Source organism: Crocodylus porosus, unplaced genomic scaffold, assembly GCF_001723895.1.
Source record: "Crocodylus porosus isolate Cpor-Errol unplaced genomic scaffold, CroPor_comp1, whole genome shotgun sequence".
In the NCBI taxonomy this organism is placed as follows: Eukaryota; Metazoa; Chordata; order Crocodylia; family Crocodylidae; genus Crocodylus; species Crocodylus porosus.
This window is the reverse complement of record NW_017728915.1, coordinates 37,813,145-37,833,276: the sequence shown is the minus strand read 5'-3', so window position 1 is coordinate 37,833,276 and position 20,132 is coordinate 37,813,145. Positions and strand designations below refer to the sequence as shown.

Genomic DNA, 20,132 nt, shown 5'->3' with positions numbered 1-20,132 from the left:
TGGTACCCCAGCTGAGACCCCCTGTTTTAGTGGCTTCTTTATTCATGTCTTGTTGCTCTTGCATGCAGTGCAAACAGAGGGCTATTGCAGTCGTTGTTGTCCTGTCAATGTAGCAGTGCTGCTAGCTGTCCCGACATGCACAGATCCATCACATTGCAAGCAAGCCAGCTGCACTGCATGCCGGACTGACGGGAAACACCTGTTTCAGGTCTCAAACCTCTGCTGTAGAACTGAGATGCAGGATGCCCTCCTTAGGTGCTCCAGAGCCCTTTGATTACTACAGACATCTCCACCCACGTGTACACAGAGTGTGTGTATGTGTGTGGGGGGGGTGCTGTTGGATTCATTGTCATCATGTGCTGCAACCAGAATTAATCTCATCTTTTTTTTTTAAATTGCAGGAATTACTTGAATTTTGTCACTGAGGAGATGATAAACCCCTACAGGTATGCATGCCCCGTGGCGACTGCTTGGTCAGGGATGAAAACTTACCTGTGGTCGACCTTGGTGTGAAGCTGCCTTTTGCATGCAGCAAAAATATGTTACTAACCATCCCCAGGAACAAGATTTCACTTGAAGAAAAAAATGAGATCTCGGCCATGGGCAAAGCCTGATAGATAATGAGATTTGTTTTTTTGCTTGTGGAAGGAGGACAAAAAGGGAGTAAAAATGCAAGTCAGTGCAGCAGCCCTGTGGTAGACCACAGTGGAAAGTCCCAGTTCCTCACCATGGCAGTCCAGCATCTGCCCACTGTGATTTACTGGTGGGTGGAGGAAAGGTGTTCCTATTCCTTTTGGTGTTTTCTTGCAGTTTTGTGAACTACATGCCACAAAATATCCAGGGGGACTCCCACAGCGCTGCTATTTTATTTCTTACCTAAACAGCCACCCCCTGCGCAACCAAAGCAACAGGCCTTTCTGTCCCTGTTTTGCTTATTCCAAGATTGTATGAGGCTGACCATACCACATGGGAAATTTTTTGGCAAAACCCAGATCCTGGCTGTGGGTTCAGTTACATAGGGGGCCAATACCTGCTTGACCCCTGCAAGATCAGATTTGATTACCCTTTCCTTGGCGAGCATAGTTGAAAAGGTATTTGCCGGCTGTAGCGATCCCCTCCTTTTCCAAGTGCAGTCACAGCATTTGACTTCCTGTGGCTTTGAGCTGCACAGCTCAATTATATGCTGCATTAGGAAGGGTTTTCTTTTTAATTATTGTGTGTAAACTGAGTTAACTTCTCAGAAAGGGCAAATGTGCCTCTACACAAGCCTCTTTGTGGCTGTATTCTGGTTGCATCCAAGTGTATTTCCCAGGGGCTGCAGTGAGCTCTTTGGTCTTAATGTGCTGACTACCAGCTAAACCCCTAATCTTTCTGTCTCCCTTCTAAAAGGCCACCAGCACACAAGTGCTTATTCTCACACCAGGAGACTGTGCAAGTTTTAACATGGCAAGCTGGCATGAGGCATGCCCCGGGTCTTTGAAGGAATTGCTTTTTCAGTAAACCTGAGCACTGCTTGCTCAGCCACTCGGTGTCCTTTGCACAAACTTCTTCCCGCCAAGTCCCATTTCCTGCCACTCCTAGCTCTGCCTCCTTGCCATTCGGGTGGAATCATGTTTTATTTTGATGTTTTCTACTCCTCCATGGAGAGCAAAATCAAGATTGGAAGCTGGGTGCTCGGCAAAGAAAAGCAGAAGAATTTGTGGCACCTTTTTAAGCTAGTCTAAAATCTGTTCAGAAAAGCTGACCTTTGCAAGAGCAGTTTCCTTCCCTAGCACACACTGTGCCTTGAAATACGTCTCTTTCTGAACTACGGAGCCCTGGATCCTAATCCATCATTATGATTTTCACTTTCCTCCCAGAAACCTGCCATTGGCCATCATCATTTCACTGCCTGTAGTCACCCTGGTTTACGTATTGACAAACTTGGCTTACTTCACTACACTGTCGACAGAGCAAATGCTGACATCAGAAGCCGTGGCTGTGGTAAGATAAAGCATATCCAGAATGCACCCATCTGTTTTCCTACACTGGCTGACCCAGTCTTGTAATCTCTAGTTGCATCTCCTGATTCATTCAGCACTGTAAGCATGGCTGCTTGCAAAAACATGATTTTTTGATAGGCAATAAAGAAAGGTTTTGGGGGTGGGCAGAGTTTTCCCAAAAGGTACTGAGTTGGAGTCATCATAGAGGAAAGGAAAGGCAAGCGTTTAATAAAATGGCACTGTTGTTCATGAATTTTCGGAGGTGCTGCCAACAGCTTAACTGAGCATGGGAAAAGGTTGCTACCCCCATATTAAATCAGGCTATTCTTGCTCAGTTCTTTTTTTATTCATTCTTCCCATTTTTTTTCTAGTAAGTACTACTGTAGTAATTAAAATCACAGTGCCAAGAGAAATCCTGGAGAAAATGCAGCCTTGAGTAATCTCACTAGCTTAGGACAACCAGGCCAATTGGAGAGGAACCCTTCAGTCCGATATATATTGGTGTTTGTGGTTCAGTAAGCGGCTCCCTTCTCTGAGTTTGTACTGAGGATAGTACAGGCACCAGTTCAGGTTGCATTGCTTTGGAAATAAATCAAGAGAATGATGCTGGCATGGAACTGGATTCATCCAGCGGTGGTTTAGACTCAAGTCAGGTTGTGATTTCCATTCATCTAAGATCCTACATAAATCGGGGTGCCAACTCGAACCATATTTGCTCAGGTGGAATCCTGCAGTTTCTGTCTGCTCTAGAATTTTGCATCTTGTTGATCTTCAAAAGTTGCATGGTGTGCTTGGCCCTGTTCGAATGCGCACCCACAGGGGGAATGCTGAGCAATGCAAACTCTGTTGGCCATAACTCAAGTGTGCAAAGTGCTTTGAAGTTTTGGAAAAGGCAATATGGAAAACTGTGCCTAGTTAGTCAGTGGTACAGTCCTGATTTTTAAAACCATGCTGACAGCTGCAGGTGCTCAGAGGTGACAGAATGGCTTTCTTGTTGCTTCCTCCTAGGACTTCGGAAACTATCACCTCGGTATGATGTCCTGGATCATACCTGTCTTCGTTGGCTTGTCGTGTTTTGGATCTGTCAACGGATCCCTCTTTACTTCTTCACGGTAGGTTTTTTGCGGGTTTCCTTTCCCGGTGCTTGCTCTTGGTCTGGAGCTGCTCTTGGAAGTGCAGCCATAGATGAACACAATGGGAAGGGTCCGGCGAGCGAGAGTGGTTATTTTTTAAGGTCTTGCCCAGGACCCAAAAGCCAGGCCTGTCAAGTCCTGTTTGTAATCCTGGCTTGAATGAGTGATCCCAGACAGCTTCTGGGGGTGGCTGGAAGAGTAACTGCTTTTTTGCCTTCAGGCTGTTCTTCGTGGGATCCCGGGAGGGCCACCTGCCCTCCATCCTGTCCATGATCCATCCCAGGCTTCTCACTCCAGTGCCTTCTCTCATCTTTACGGTAAGTGTCGTGTGGGCTTTTAGACCTGATCACATAACAAATTAATTCCAAGGATCCAATATATCCCTTGGTGAATTGTTCCCAAGATGGATTGCCTTCATGGGTCAAGTTGCTTCTTACCTAGGCTGAGTGAATATGTCTAGATTCCAGCCACTGGTTCTTACCTTTGCCTGGTACCTTTGGGTGGTAGATTGATGAACCCTTTACTATCAGGTTTTCTGTTCCTAGTGCATGTCCTTACAGACCGTGATTGAGTCCCACCTTCGTCTCTGTTTGTTTAAACTAAATAGATGGAATCTGTGAGTATTTGTGCTGCGTGATCGGAGGTGTGACTGCAGCATTTATGCTCAAACCCTTTGCAGCTTTAACTCGCTGACTTGCATATCAATAGTGGTGAGCTCGGACTCCAGGAATTCCTTGGGCTATTAGCCCATGCTAAAATCAGGGCAGACATGTCTTTACTGAGCTAGCTAAACTAAAACAAGCATGCATATGCTTGCAGCTATTACATCCCCCATTGCAATTTGGATGTATCCTGTGAGGCATATTTTCCAGTCTGGTTCTTCTCTGAATACTCTCCCATTTGTCAACCTCCTTGAATTATGGAAGCAGAACTTGGCACGTTATTTTAGTAGTAGTCACACCAGTGCCAAGCACAAGGGTGATATTGCTTCTCTACTCCTAAGCCAGATGCCTCTGTTTATACATCCAAGGATTGCGTTGGCCCTTATGGCTACAATATCACACTGGGAGTTTGCGCAGCTGGTTGTCCACTGTGAACTTCAGGTTCTCTTCGGAATCACTGCTTCCCAGGACCCTTGCTGCTTAAGACGCACAAAATAACTTACAGTAGTGTAACAGAAGTACAAGGGGACTGGCGTGGATAGGCTTGAGTGTGAGGATTGAAATGCTTTGGTTGAGCTGTATGGAAAGGACTTAGCCAGGAACAGCAGGCAGTGACTTAGATGAGGACAGAGGTGCCTCTAGCAGAGCTGTAGGGTGCAATCATTGTGCATTGTCCCTTCCACGTCTGGCTCTTCCATCACCTTGGATTCACTTTCCTTGCCACCTCCCCTCCCTTCTCGCCGCACTGGATATGTCTCTTGTTACCATAACATGTCCTTGGATAGCAGGTTTCATTTTGAAATAATTCCATGGAGTAGGTTAGTAAAAGTTCGGGCACCTCCACTAAGCTCGCCTGCATTTCCTTTGCTGTTTCTGGAGGGTGGATAGTTACCCTTTGGCAGTGTGTGTTGTTCTCTGCCCACTTGTCCTTTGGCTCATGGCTTTTGTTTCTGGTTGCAGTGTATTATGACCCTGATGTATGCCTTCTCCAAGGATATCTTCTCCGTCATCAACTTCTTTAGCTTCTTCAACTGGCTCTGCGTGGCTCTGGCAATCATCGGCATGATGTGGCTCCGCTATAAAAAGCCAGAGCTGGAGAGGCCCATTAAGGTGAGGATGGTGGAGCGGGAAGCCTTGCAGACACCATGCTATTCCTTCTGTGCCCCGGCTTTCCAGGATGCAAGTCTAATGGTGAAGAAAATGATGGGAATTAAAGGCTTCTGGGGAGAGGCTCTCTTACATGAAAAAATAAGAGGGAGAGAACCTGTGTAGGGAGGAGAGGACAGGGTGCTCTTTGCCACCTGAACAAGTCAGTTGGGTGCAACTCTGTAGTAGACAAAGCTTAAATGCAAATGAACAGGAGACCTCTGCCAAATGACTGTCTGCTGTTGGTTAAATACCTGTTAGGCAGGTGTCTGTGCCCAAAACTTCTCTGCTAATGTGAATTGGCTTCCTCACTGGCAGGGAGCCCAAGGGCTGATTTGGTTGCGGACATACCTTCAGCATTGGAGGTTGGCAGGCCCTTGAATAAGAAATATCACCCTGCCATAGTGGCTCTGGGTATTATTAGTAGAGGACTTCAGTCTCTGTGGTTCTCAATCAAATTCTTTGCATCTGTAAGGAATTCACTTTAAATATACTCATTTTAGGAAATAACGAAGGGAGCTTTATTCTGTTTGTCCCTGGCTGCCCTGGAAACACTCTGGTGGGAGGCCAAGTCCATGTCAAGCTCTCCTTAAAGACTTGTACACCCCATTATGAGCCAGAGAGTATGCTCCAGCAACAAGTGATGCAGCCCGAAGGGAAAAAATAGTACGGACCTACACTGCAGCCTTCCCAGGGCATCACTTCTCCAAAAGAGCCAGACCGCTGTCAGAAGTGCCGTCCCTGGTAAAGGCAACGTAGTTGAATCCCCTGGTTTAAGAGTACCAAAAAGTCTGACTCAATGGCCTAAGTTTGCACTGGTGACAGTGCTATGTTTGGGATGATGGATCTGATGCTCTGGCCTGGAATGACCTGGAAATGAGAGCCTGGAAGTCTTGGGTCTGCTGAGGACTTGCTGTGTGGATTGGGAGAAGTCACTTAGTCCTCCTGTGTCCTTTTTAACTGTTTTTAAGATTGGAGGATCCTTCCTTAACTCCCCAGGGTTGATAAAGAGCAACAGGTAAATGCCAAACTTCCTGACAGAAATCGAAACCTCACAGGCCTCTCACTCCAAGTCGTGGGCAGTCCGGTGTCTTTAGCAAAGAGCTGTCGTGGGGTCTCCTTCTAGCACAAAAACTGGTTTGATAAACTGCCCTGGCAAGTAACTGGCCTCTCTGTTTCTTACCAATTTTGACTAACTTCCTGCCTTTCTCGTGGTTTCTTTGCCCAGGTTAATGTGTTACTGCCCATTTTCTTCATCCTGGCTTGCTTGTTCCTCATTGTGGTCTCCTTCTGGATGACGCCGGTGGAATGTGCAACTGGTTTCGTCATCATCCTCAGCGGGCTCCCTATTTACTACTTTGGTGTCTGGTGGCAAAACAAACCCAAGTGGATCCTTCAAGGCATCTGTGAGTATCCAGCCAGAGAACATAGGATGCTACTGCGGCTTTTGCTCCAACCATTGTGATATTTTATTTCCTATTGAACCTGCAGAAGCAAGCGGCGCTGGCCACAATCTGCATTGCAAAGGATTTTGTGGTACTAGCTTTTGTGGATTTGTGTTGCTCAATCCAACTGGCCGTGGGTTTGAGCGAGCTGAGTGCTCAGTAGACGAGCTGACCAAAATGATCTGCCACCCTTTGTCATTGCAAATCACGGAGCAAATACAAAGGGTTTTTCTCCCAGCAAACAGGAAATGTATGGAAAGAGAAATCCTTTGGAAGAGCTGAAGTGCAAACTCTTTCTTAGGAAAACAGCATGCCGGCAAAGCAGGAAGAGAGATGAAGTAACACTGTAAAAATCTGGGTGCAGTCAGCCTATTTCTGACTGGGCAGAGATCACAACGAGTCCTGATGGGTCATAAGCATCACGGGCAGTGGGAGCAAAGCCCTCCTTGCCATTATAGCATGGCAGCAGCTTAAGGAAAAGTGAAGCATCCTGGAAGGTTTCTCTTGTGAGGGTTGCTTTTAGGGTATCTGTGCAAAATATGCACTATGGCATATTCTGAGGGGCTGTGATAGCACTGAGCTTGGCACCGTATAATCTTTGTGAACAACTGATTGAAGAAAGCTCTGTTTATACATCCAAGCTGTGTTGTCCAAGTAACTAAGCTCTACCATCTGTCTCCCAGCTCTGATACAAGGGGTTGACCTGGAAAAGCAGACAAGCTGAAACGCCCAACCTTTTGAGCAAGAATAGAACCTTTTAACAGCGCACAACACTTTAATATGCTTGCTCTTTTTTTTTTAATTCTGAATATCAGGCTCAGTTCCTGGAAAAGCCATTTATACAGTGACTGCTTTGCAAATTATCATATTAACTATGTTCCACCACTGCTGGCTTTCTAGTCGAAATTATTCTCGGACACAGGATGAGAATCCTACAAATGTCTAATTAGAAACATATAATATATGTATTAATATGTGGTAGATAATTTGATTGCATCCTTCTAAGATGATTCTGGCCCTGCTAGTCTGTGTGTGTTAAAATCCACGTTAATTTGATCTGACACGCGACTGCCTCGGGTAATGAAAAGACTCAGTGTAGTAGCAAGGGGTCCACATCTCTTTGAAACACAGAGTATTGTCAGGGTAACTCGCAAGTAAAGTCTCTCAGCTTACAAACCACCCTTTGCAGGTTTGTCAATGAAATGCTTCCTGATTAAGTCCCTTCCCCTCCATTGTGCCCGCAGCACCCTGGTTTGATGTGACGAGGTTGCACACAAACGTGCTCTGTACATCCAGATTCACTCTTACACTAGACACTGGTGACAAGGCCAGCGCTGCTGCGTTTTAAGCTAAATGTATGCATCTGTAGGAGCACGTTTTTTCAGAAGAGGAAGCAAAAATATCAGCTCACAACATGTATGCCAGCTCCTGTGATTTTTATCTGACTCAGTATTGGCTGCAAACTGTTCAGAAATCTAAGGCTGAGCTATGCCCATATGTGCTGGATGACACATGCATGGTAGTTTCCTGATGATTGCCATCGCTATGAGGTTAAAAGTTAAAATACATGTCACCTGGTCTGGTTACTGGAGGCATTGCTCTGTTTACTATACTCCAGCTGTTGTGGATAGAAGGTGTGTATGTGCACAGACTAGTATAGGCACTGAGCTTTGTTTTGTTGTCAAGCTATATATTATAGTATTTGGATAGAGTCCTCCAGAGGCAAGACGCGCCTTTTGGAGGTGAAGAATATGAAACGCGGGACCAGGTTTCCAAGCTGAAACGCGCACAATTTAGTACCTGGGTCTAAACCAGTCTGTGTTTCCTCCCTTCCAGTTTCCACAACAGTCCTGTGCCAGAAGCTGATGGAAGTGGTTCCACAACAGTCTTAAAGAAGGCCAGCACGGACTCTCGGCTTGAGAAAACGCACAATGCTGTTTGAGAACGACACAAAAGAAAAGGCATCTGATGCTTCTTCGATGAAACCTAGAGCACCTTGGCAGAGCTGCTGTGTCCCTGAGGCCCCACCACTCGCTCTGTCCCCTCTTCTTCTCCCCCATCACCACCCCCAGGCCAGGCAGCATGTTGGAGAAGAGTTCTTGGTACGATTTTAGTCCAGGACGAGGAGTTTCTGCCGGTCACCTCCAGAGACTGCAGCTCATTCACTAACAGTGAATCTCATCAGATTCTGTGTTTGTGTGTGTGTTTGTGTGCGTGTGCATGTGAGACTGAGGGCTCGACTTCAGTTCTGTTCACTGTTATTTAGTATCTTTATTTTTGGGGGTTATGGGGTTGTTGTTTTTTTATAATTTAAGATTAGCAGCTTAATTTCTTCGTCACAGATACTGCGAGTGCATCTGCTGACGTAATGGAAACAATTCCTAACGTTGCCAACCGTATGTGTCTGCCTCCTAAGGGACTGGGATTACACACTGCTGCGTAGCTACAGTCCTCCAAGTCAGGCTTGTTGAACCGCAACGAGCTGCGCTGACCTGCCTGCCAAGGCGACGTTCTTGGAAGACCTAGGCACCAGCAGACAAACCAAATGATCCAAAATAGGTGTGACACTGATTTTAAACAAGGTTCTGCACTGATTTCAGCCGAGTCCCTGCCCCATCTCTCTGTTGCCCCAACTCAGATGGAAATTTTATTTTTTAGACATTCATTTTAGTGATTAATTAAACTGTAAATCACTGGGCATACATTCCCCCCCCCCCCTCCTTGAGGACTCCAGGTGCTGGTGCTCTTTATGGACCATCTCTTTATAGAGATGTTTGCAAAGCAAAGATCATTCAACGGGCTTTAGCTGTTTTGGCATCCGCTCACACTCACAAAAATATATTCTCTTGGACACTTTGGAGTCTGCCAGAAAAGGCCTTTGGGCAGCAATTTGCAAAAGGCTAGGCAGAGCAGAATTAGCATCATGGAGAGGACAGGGTATGTGCACGTGTGTATTGATTTTCATTCTAATGCTGAGATTGCTGGATCATGCTCAGTTGCCTGGTTTTCTGCCCTTTAATCTTACCCCTCTCTCTATTATTGGGCCAGTATTCTAGGCCACTTTTGTAGTTGCACTAGTCCTATTGTTGCCTGTGGATACATTTTATTTTGGACTCCTGTCATTTACCCCTGTAAAATTAGTATTAGGAAACAAGGTGGGTCCTGAGGATGGGGCTCCATGCAATAAAGCTGAGAAATCCCAAAGGCTTACTGAAAAATGATCAGAAGCCTGAGTCATGGGAAGGGTGCATTTTTCTGAAGTCTGTCTGCAGTCAGGCTCAGTGCCGTCCTTTCAAGTGTCCCTGTTTAGCATTCATCGTAACTGATGTTTGATCTGAAACCATTCATAAAGGGAATGCTTAAAACGGGTGCTCACAGCTCACCCCCTGCCACTGCCGAGGATTGTGTGTCCCTGTATGGATCATGTGATGGGTTTTTTAAATTAAGGCAACATTCACTTTGGATCTTTTTGATGACCATGTGGTGGACATGGCAATGAGTAGGTCTGGTGCAGAGGGAAACACAAGGGTCTCCACATGGCTGAAGTCCCTTGTTACCCATTTGTCGTACGTCTGGTGAATGTTACTTTTTCTTCACCATTCGTAGAAGCAGCAGGCTGGAAAAGTGCTCCTCCTTCCTGTAACACTGCAACACCAGACTCAACACAGATGGTGTTGGATCCCTTCTAATGACACTTAGCTGGTTCCCAACTAGGATCTGCATGTGAATACCTGGATGCTTTTTTGGGTGACTCCAGGGAGCTGGCACTTCCATTCCAGTCCATCTTCAACATAGTCTCATGCCTCCATAGAGGGCAATGCAACCTGCTGTGTGCATGTAGTCAGGGTCCATTCTCTTAGGAAACATATCGCTTACTTAGCCAAAAATCTGTCTGTCTTAGCAGACTACAGGGTTTCCGTACTTAAGTACAATCATCCAAACGCTCTGTGTTCGAGGCGATGTTCTCTTTGAAACCAAAACATATTTTCCTTACAAAGAGAGCTACGCCATTGCTTACAGGAATCTCCTTTATGCTTTCGTCCTGCCACTCCCTACACTAGGAAAAAGGGTAATTCAACTTTTGCCCTGCAGTATTGTTTTGTTGGCTTTTTTTTTTTTTTTTTGTAAACCGAGATGCTTTGAAGTAGCGACCCTGTAGAGTTAGTGGCTGTCTGTTTTATATTGAGTTGTTTTGCCAGCACAGGGGATTTTTGGAAGGAGAAGCAATAAGCAGGCAGAGGATGCACTGGCCTTTTGTGAAGCAATTTAAAAGGGGGAGTTGGTAGCAATTCCAAACAGCAGCGAACACCACTGGCAGCTGTGGTGGGAGAAAATAGCCAATAGTTGTAGTAAAACCAAGAAGTTAAAATGTGCAGCTCTGTCATTGTCATTAAGAAGAAAACCCGAAAGCTTTATTCTTAGAAAATATTTTGCGGAGTGGATGGCACCTTTTTCATGTTAACCTCTCACTTCCAGGGCACCCTATTTTCCATCTAGCCTGGGTCACTGGTGAACCAGGCGGTGTGCTGATGCTACACAATGTGGAGCAGGAAGAGTGCTGCCTTGCATGGTGTAGGCATACCCAAAGTTGTAGCCATCCCATGGCTGTCTTAGGACCTATGTGCATCGAGGTGGTGGTCCTTAGATCCATTTTTAGTGGACAGGCATGTACACAGATAATCCCATGGCCTGTGCCTTTCCTCCAAAGTATGAATCCTTCCCAAGTCCAGGTTGAGCCACTTTGGCTAGGTAGCAAGGAGAAGCTTGCCCTGCCATCAACAGGCTGTGCTTATCCTGTGGATATGAGACCCCTTGGTCCGTTGGACGCCTTCCTGTAGTGCTGCATTTTCTTTTTGATGTTCTCAGGGCCAGTCGTATATGGGACCTGGTTTTAATTCCTTGATAGCTTCTGGCTGTTTTTAGCTCTGAGTGTTGTGTAGACTACTGCAGAAATAGCTGGGATGGGAGGAGGCATGGAGGGGGAAACGGGATTTTCCTCCCTCGCCCGTTCCAAGCTACACTAAATGGATAGCTGGTCCCAACAGATGTGGATCCAGACAAAGTTTGGGGGATGTTTTGTTTACATGGGTCAAGAATAGAGGAAAAAATTAATTGTCTCTTGTTTAGCCTTTAAAATCTATATAAAAATGGGAATGCACACTGAATAGTACCTCAACAAAAATAATCTTAGTTAAAACATTGACCTGGCTTGCCATTTCTTAATAACTTCTCTTCATTAGTTCTACCAGCTGCTAAAGATGTCCGTCTTGTATCTGTCTGTCTGGTCCTGTGATGAAACCATAGCCCCCTGCTGTGATATCACCTTTGTTTCCATGGCAACGATTCTGTCATAGGATAAAACTTCTCACCACAGGACCATGCAGATGGTGAATTTGGTGAGCCCAGGTGAAGATCTCGTAAGCTGTAGCACCTTCAAAATGCAGCTTGTCTTTCAGGGTCCTGATTTACTGTCTCTGATGGGCATGTCAGGCGGTTCCTGTCACCCAGGGGCGAGCAGCCCAGACATATTTCTTGGGGGGGAGGGAATGGGTGGAGGGGTGGAGTTGAATGAGCTTCATTGGGGAAGTGGGGGGAAAAACTTAAAGCAATGTCTGCAAAGAGATGAACTTGCTATTACAGGTATTGAGGCCCTGAGTAGCATCTGTTGCTCAATGCTAAGGTTCATGACTATCAGCCAAAGGCACGAGCGTGAGCTAATATAGCCCCAGGCTGAGTCTGTTAAACTGAGGCTCAGTGTGAAGAGAGTGATATCCAAGTGAAAGGTCTTTGCTGCTTTGCTGATGAAACACGAGGTGAGATGTGTCATTGGTGTGGGGGCACAAGTTCCTGAAGGTGGGTCGGTGCCAACATCTTTCCCAGAACCGGGTGGGTGTTTTCCACAATCAGTCATCCTGATTTATGCTCGAGATGAGCCAAAGGTCTGCTCATCTTCTCTTCCCTGCGCCCCCACACATGTATAAATAAAACCGCTGTTCCTTGTAAAATACTGACTGCTCTTTGATGTTGCCATATAGTCATTTCTCCTGATGAGCGCCATCGTTTGTAAACCCATCTAGAAGCCTGCAGTTGTGATTTCCAGGGTGACAGCTTTCTCCAGGATTCGTAGCACGGACGGGACCATGGCTGTCAAGTACAATAGCGTATAGATATGTTTTTTTTTATAAGTGGTCATGAATTTAAGTAGTCCCATTGGTAACTACTAAATGCACCATCAATATTCTCTGATGCAAGTAGGGATTTCTTTAAGTATTCATGGGAAGAAAATAATTTTCCTTGAATACGCTGGGAAATGCATAGTGATACACAAGGGGTCAAAATAAATAAGTGCTCTTGATTGGGTGGGCATAGTTCATCGTGCTTTATAGAGTGACTTTTCTCTCGGACCTGAAAAGCTCACCGAAGTGAGAGGAGAAGGCGACCTTCTCCATCCCGACTACGTTCTGCCACAACCTGTTATGGCAAAATCATGTGAGGCTTGAAGCAAGTTCACTGGCAATTCTGTAGGGCAGTGAAGTACAATGGGTGGTGGGGTTTTTGGTTGGGTTTATTTTTTTTATTTTGAAGTCATCCTGATTAGTTGCTGAGTTCCCTGTCGTGTTTGCAGCATTTTGCATCGCGGATCATGTTTTCCGGGGAGCAGGTTTTTCTATTTAGTGGCACCCAATGCAGAAGCGAATCTAGAGGAACACTGTTGCTAGTGAGGAAAATTTAAAAGATGATCTGATTTGTCCCAAATTGCATTGCTCGGTTGTTCTTGGCTTGCCCTGATGGGCTGAGGTGGGAGAATAGCTGCAACTCCACAGATGGTTTCTATTTCACCCAAATGCTGGCTGGTGACATAACCACGCCCTGGAGTTAATGAAGGCTATGGTTATTAAGCAGACGCTCCACTTGTTATTACACGACCTGGCCTCTGGCAGGATTTGAGAGGAGATGGTGATGGTCTGATCGCACGGAAATGCACGGTTACGCTGGTCTTCGTATGGCAGGGGTTTGCATCCCGATATGGGTTTGGCTGGGAGATCTTTTTCCCTTTTGTCTGTGAAAGCATCCCTTATGTAAAGAAATGCTGCAGTGTTTTGTGGTAAAGATCCTGAACTATTAGTACTCACAAAGTGCCCTCACTGTATTGGGGGACACTCTAGCACTTACAGAAAAGGGTTGTGTAACTCCTTTCAGTGACATCAAAGGGAAGGCTAAAGGACTATTATGCCATTCAGAATTTTAATGAAAAGAACAACCAAACAGCATTGAAGCAATGGTAACATTTGAGTCATATAGTAGAGCTTAACTGAGGGCAGGTCAGACGTGAGATGGCTTTCATTCCCTGTGGGACTTGGGCTGATGTTGGCATGCTGAAGCGTGGGAAGCTTCTGACATCAGCACGGCCCTTCACGGAGAATTGCAGCCTTGTCTTCATGCCGAAAGCCCGGAGAGCGGCTTTATCCGGCTGCAGGAAGTGGCATCCTGCTGTGGGAACGACGGAGCCTTAGCACAAAGGTATTAAACCCCCGAGCTCACGTGGGTGATATTCCCCGAGGAATTATGCATTTGCTCGCAGCAGTGGTGACTTTGTCCTAATGGGGATTTTATTTTGCCTGCATGAGAGCAATAGCAGTTGCATGGGGGGGCCCACTGGAAAAGACATCAGGGATAAAAGTTCGGTGGAGAAACCTGCAAGAGGCCCAGGTGCCATTCCCTGCCCCGCAACTTCAATCCTCTGTGCCCTCGAGCAGATCACAGCGTCTCCCTCCCCCGGGAGAGCTGCAGAGCATGCATGCCCATTGGGGGCTCCACTAAACGCCTTGTGCTCGTTAACACTGCTGACATTCTGGACACAGAATGAATGAAAGATGTTTAGCAGCTCTCAATTTTTTGCACGCTTTTTATGGCCATCATAGGTGTTCATGTTCAGCCCCATCTTGACTCTGCCCACATTTGAAGTGTCTCGCTTTTCTTTGCACTGGAACAAGTGGCATTGGCGGCACGCGGGTCAGTATGTGCTGCTGGGGCTCTAAGCAAGATGACACTTAGGCCTGCTTTGAACAGAAATAGATGATGATGGCTGTGCTCAGGAGTGTCCGAACCGGGGGGAGGGGGGGGTCACAAGGCTGATAGAAATTCAGTTGGAAAAGTCAGGTTTGCAGTGGACCTGGAATTGCAAGGCTAGAAAAATGAGAAGTTGCTGCTTAAAAAGGTGCATCTATTAGAGCTCCCAATGCTGCTAAAGCCAAGAGAGCCAAACCATTGTTCTCGACAGCTGGAAATAGAAACTGGAAATAGCCCCTTGGGTTCGTGAAATAGCGCTCTGTTTAGCCCTGTCGTTCCGAGAACACGAACAGATGTCACTTCCTCCAGTTCTAATGCTAATAAAAATATTTTTTTTAAATATTGAATTAATTTTAGAAAGGCTTAAAGAGACTTTATACCTATTGCTAAATAATTTCCTATAGGTGACAGGCACTCCAGCACAAAGGACTGGCAGCTAGCCCCTTCGTTAAGGGCCCGAGCAATGCTGGAACATTTGAATGGGTCTCCTGCCCGGGGCTGAGTGTCACCTACATGGAGAAGGTCACCCTTGTTTGTTAAGGAGGACAGCGTGAGGCCTACGTCCCATTTTAAACCTTGAAATAGGTGGTTATAAGCAGTGACCACACCTCAGGCTAGTCCACTGAAAAGAAAAAAAAAAACCTGGGTGAAATTCACATCTTGTGAATAAATCTGAGTTTTCAGAGACAACTTTCTTCTAAAGTTAACAGATTTTTTTTTTTATTATCTTAACACAGAGAAGAAAATCTAGATCTAATTTAGATTTTGTTATATCTGAGTGCTTTTTTAAAACAAAAAATATTTTACTAATTTAAATGTTGCTTTAGATGACTTTCTATTTATTTTAAGGGGTAAATATCTTTAGTCTTAATATTTCTACAGTAAGTGCTGTCTATTCACAATGTTTGCATTCCTGTCAACCGCTATTCCAAGACTGATCTAGCGTGCTGTTTTGATGCGCCAGTAGTGACTTAATCAAATTGCCTTGTAAAATGATGTGTCTGATGCAATGTATTATTTTTCTCTATCATTTCTAAATTCTTTTATTGTCTATACTTTAGGAAATCTGTTACATTTTAAATGTTTTGAGGGTTGCTTTCTTTCTTTTCTTTTCTTTTTTTTTTTTTTAACAAAGAAATCTCAATTATAACTGCTATTGCTTGTGTTTGCCTTGAAAGCTTTTATTTTGCAAAGGGTTGTCTACTTTGTCCTTTTTGTATAACATCCAGCCCATGACATCAGCATACATGGGCCTACAAACTGCATTTTCAAGGGTTCCTCTTGTAAGCAGGTGTGGGTGTGTATATGTGTACACTATAAAATAGCAATGGGAACTTGCACTTCGATATCCCCATCTCTATTCTGGGAATCTAAAAGCATTTCATGGACATAAGGCTGGACCCGATGATCTGCAAGGTCCCTTCCAGCTCCTAATAATAATAATCTATGAATCTATATTGTCTAAAAAACACCCTGGTTAACTACATATTATTTTTCCCTATTTTACGGATGGGGAGATTAAGGAAATTGAAAAACGGTCTGACACTGAATAAATTGCTAATGTTTGCACTAGAGCTAGGACTAGAACTTGGGGATCCTAACCCAACTACTGTTCTTTGCTTTTTGCGGTGAGAGTTGGGACTGGAGTTGTCCATGGGCTGGAGAAACGTGGGAAGCAGTAATGCTGAAAGAGACCAGGGCCCAGCCGTCAAACCGGAGATTACAATATGCTAAAGGAACCCAGTGGCAGCACCGACACACTTGCCATGTGTCCGGGTAGTATAAGCAGATGCAATAGGTGCTTCTGGTCAGACAGACTCTCCTTGAAATATAAATGCTCCTGCAAACAGGAGAGAAGCTCCAAGTAAAGCAATAAAAGCAGTTGTTTGAAGTTACATAAGATCAAAAATGCAAAAAACACATCATTAGGCTAAGAGACCAATAAAGCAAGGCATGGCAGCTGCCTCCAAATATTTGCTGGGTGTGAACAATAATGAGAGAAGGGAATTTACTACAGCAGGACAAAGGAGAACAATTCCCAATAATGAATGGAATTAGTTAAGGGATCTTTTCAGTTAAATACATTAAAAAGGGGATAATGAAATATGGGCATTGTGAAATGTAATAAAGGGATCAGTGAGGCTGACAAGCTTCTGGCAGCAAGATGCATCGGGCTGTGGAATAATCTCAAAGGAAGCAATGGCAGTTGCACTTAAAACTAGACTGAACAATGTGTAAAAAAGTAGTTCATCTCCTCAGTCCACCCATCTGCAGTGTGAGAGAGACATGAAAGAAGGCTGGTTCCTGTCCAGAGCTTAAAACCAGCATGGTGGAAAGGTGTGCTTCACCATCCAGCCTTCCCTGAGAGTTTCTCGGCAGTCTCCGATGATGTGAGTTGTTAGCTCTTGATCAAAGAAGTGGGATTCAGGGCTCTTTAGCAAAAACAACTTTGTAATCAGATGTTCGTTAGGCATTGATGGTGACTAGGTTTAAGCAAAAACAAAACCCATGGTTTTAGGTTGTCCTAGAGAAATCCCTTCTCAAAATTGGGCATCTGCACATAACCCAGACTTCATCTCAGGGTTGACCAGACCTAAACGTTCGTTCGGGAAAACAAGTGAATAGGAAAAAAGCAATAAATGCCAGAGTACAGAGCACAAGGTTATTTTTCCTTCTGCACGTCACCTTCAAACTACTCTTTCTCTTCATCTGCCATAGGCAAGAACTATGAATGATAGTGCTAGTTTGGAGAGCTGGATCATAGCCCAGCTAGTTATCCTACTGTTTAAGCCAAAGTGGTCCTTCTCACATAAAGATAGTATATAACTGAATAATTAAGTGGGAGAGAAAAGGCAATCTATCAAAGTAAGGGCAAAATAAATAGCTCAAGGTGTGTGTGTCTCTGGGCTGGCTTGCCAATTAAGAATAGATCAACACCGTGGTCTCTTTACTATAGGCAAATCTATTGACATTATACTTCCCATAGTGGAAGCAGACACATTTAGAAGAACATATTTCAATACTTTTGCAGTAAGCAGGCTACAGATGGATGATTTCCATGCACATTTTTCCAGCTATCATGTAATACAGACATTTTGAACATGGAGAGTGGTGATATATAGAAAAGTGGTACACCGAGTCCCTTCTGCACTGGAAGGAACTGATACAGGCAGAGCCTTGGTGGGATGCAATGCCGCGTAATAGTACCGAGCTAGGATTTGGGAGACCAGGGCTGTGCGCCTCCTTCTGCTGCCAGTTTGCTGGATGCCCTTAGGGAAATCAGTCCACCTCTCAGCGCTTTGTTTTCCCATCTCATGTTGAGATCTGCAAGGGAACCACACGATAGGACAATGCAGTGTCTGTGTTCCTTTGAAACCTTCCTGCTTTTAAATTGCCCAACAAAATCCAAAGTCATGCAGCCTGGGCGGATGTACCAGCTTCCCCTTGTGAAGTTTCTGAGACTAGAAAAGTGGGGAGAGAAGTTTATCTGTTCTTTCATCATTTTTAACTACTTTTTAGTAGCAGACTACTTTGCAAGGAGCCTTGCTTCCCAATGAACCGCATTCCATCAGTAAATGGTTCCTGAAGTAAATTGGATTCACTTTTTGATCTTGCTTGAATAAAAAAAAAAAAAAGGAATTGTTGCCTTGAAGTCTTGTTCAAATACGCACTGCAGGAACTTTTTCCTGGATTTGGATCAGTCAAAAGTCAACTCCACACAATGCAATTACCCATCAGTTATTCCAAGCATTGTTATAGTTGTTATTTGCCCTGCAGGCATTTGAATGGATGGCCATGTTGGTATTATGAGGCTAGTTGGTGAGCGTGAGCACTAGAAACAATGCGAGGGGATGCATTGCATAAGTTATTAGGAAATCTGGGAAACTAAGTGGGAGTATAAGACTCATTTAAAAGAAAACAGCTCCTGTTTTGCACTAAGAGCCTTGTTGCAGTCCACTCTTGCTTAAGAAATTGGCTGCATCCCTTTTGAAGCCTTAATAGTCTTCAGCCATGTAAACTAATCGGAGCCTGCAGTTCTGTCTTTCCTAAGATAACTTGCAGGTTTTCATTTGTCCTTTCTAAGGTGCTAGATATCCATGCCTGCCCAAGCATTTGTCATATGCTGGAGCTGAGATTTCAAAGTGCCCAAGTCCTAGGAGCGCAAGGCCCATTGAAAGTTGCTGGAAGGGATGCTCCTTAAAATAGTTACTGTACACCAACTTTTCAGTTAGGCACCTCACTGCATTATCATCCGGTTATTCAACCAATGAAGCAATTACAAGCAAAGACTCGGTTTAAATTGACCAGGGTCAGAACGGCCCAGAAGTTTTCAAGCCGTCCCGTGTGTTGTTTAACATTTGCCTTAATGACTTGGAATAATAAAAGGGTTGGAATACAAGCCATACAAGGCAAGTTTGGGAGACCTAGATATATCTAGCCTCCAGAAAATGAGAGTAAAGGAGAACATGATAGCAGCTTTCACATGTTTAAAGGTCTGCCTCAAAGCAGAGGAAGCACAGCAGCTCTCCTTTGCCACAGAGCACAGGACGCAACGCAATGGGTTGAGACTGCGTTCAAGATTTACATTGGAAAGCGCGTATCTGTATCTTCAGAGGCTGAGCTCCTTCTGAATATTTTTAATTCCTTAGCACAATAAGCCCCTTATTTGGTTGAAGCCTGTGAGGCTATTGCAATAGAAATCATCATGCTATCTATGTTCCTTGCAACTCCTATGTTTGGTATCTCAGCCGGTTCGCTGCCTGGAGCCGGAGCAGCCCTGTTAATCCCTAGTGGCAAGGAAATGCCTCCCAGGTTCCCAGCCTTGACCCTAAAGGAAGGCATTGCACGCGGTTTAATTGGCCCTCCCTGCTGGAAAGCTTTTTCTGAGGAAAACTGATGTCTCCAGGCTGTGTTTTTTGGTGGGGTTTGTAACGACATTTCTTGTGAGATGTTCGGAGTTAGCAGGCACCCAAATGACCCAAGCAGGGCTGTCTCCTTCTCCATGCCTCCCACTGAAGAGCTGGGCCTTCATTAGGGCTCCCAATTTCCACGTAGAAGTGACTATTTTTATTTGTATGTTGGATCCCAATTTCCAAATAATTTTCTTTATTTTTATTTGCACGATGGAGTTGTTTTATTCCCTATTCATCCTGGGCTGTATCTAGGGTGGCCATCACAGAAGACAATCCGGTTGTCCTCTATTGATACAAAACCCTCTACTTGGCTTTGAGAGACAAATAGAGGACATAACGGCGCCGGGTTTCCTATCAGTAGAGGACGAGTGGACTGTCCTCTCAGATGGCCACCCTCGCTGTATCTGCTGCTTTCCCAGACCCGTGCCCGACAGCTGTTCCCATTTGGTGCCCAAGACCTTGTCTAACATTTTTCTGAGCCATATTGTTGGCTCAGTGACTGGTATTACTAAATCAGCTTTGCTTCCCACTTCCTTTAATGGGGACCAGGCAGGGATAGAGAAGACCACTTCTGACAGGTAAACTAGTTTGGGAATCCAGCCAGAGGCAGCAGAAGAGGTAGAACTGGAAAAGTGGCCTCCAGCTGCTTCTCCTCCCTCCTTTTGGGGTTGGGAAATGCTGAAGTGGCTAACAAAAAGGGCACCAGAAAGCTAGATTCACAAACATATTTCAGGCTTTGCTCCTTGAGGTGACTGAGCTCAAACTTTTGATCTTTAGCACC

At 45.0% G+C, this 20,132-nt stretch overlaps 1 protein-coding gene across 1 annotated transcript in view; it reads left to right on the top strand.

Moving 5' to 3' along the window:
- Positions 1-15,079, top strand: part of SLC7A5 (solute carrier family 7 member 5) — a 46,493-nt gene extending 31,414 nt beyond the window's left edge. The window contains exons 4-10 of the mRNA XM_019536004.1: positions 402-446; positions 1,860-1,983; positions 2,991-3,094; positions 3,336-3,432; positions 4,738-4,887; positions 6,152-6,329; positions 8,205-15,079. Coding sequence (XP_019391549.1) covers positions 402-446; positions 1,860-1,983; positions 2,991-3,094; positions 3,336-3,432; positions 4,738-4,887; positions 6,152-6,329; positions 8,205-8,260 — 754 coding nt within the window. The 3' untranslated portion in view covers positions 8,261-15,079. The remainder of the gene's footprint in view (positions 1-401; positions 447-1,859; positions 1,984-2,990; positions 3,095-3,335; positions 3,433-4,737; positions 4,888-6,151; positions 6,330-8,204) is intronic.
- The last annotated feature ends 5,053 nt before the right edge of the window (positions 15,080-20,132 follow it).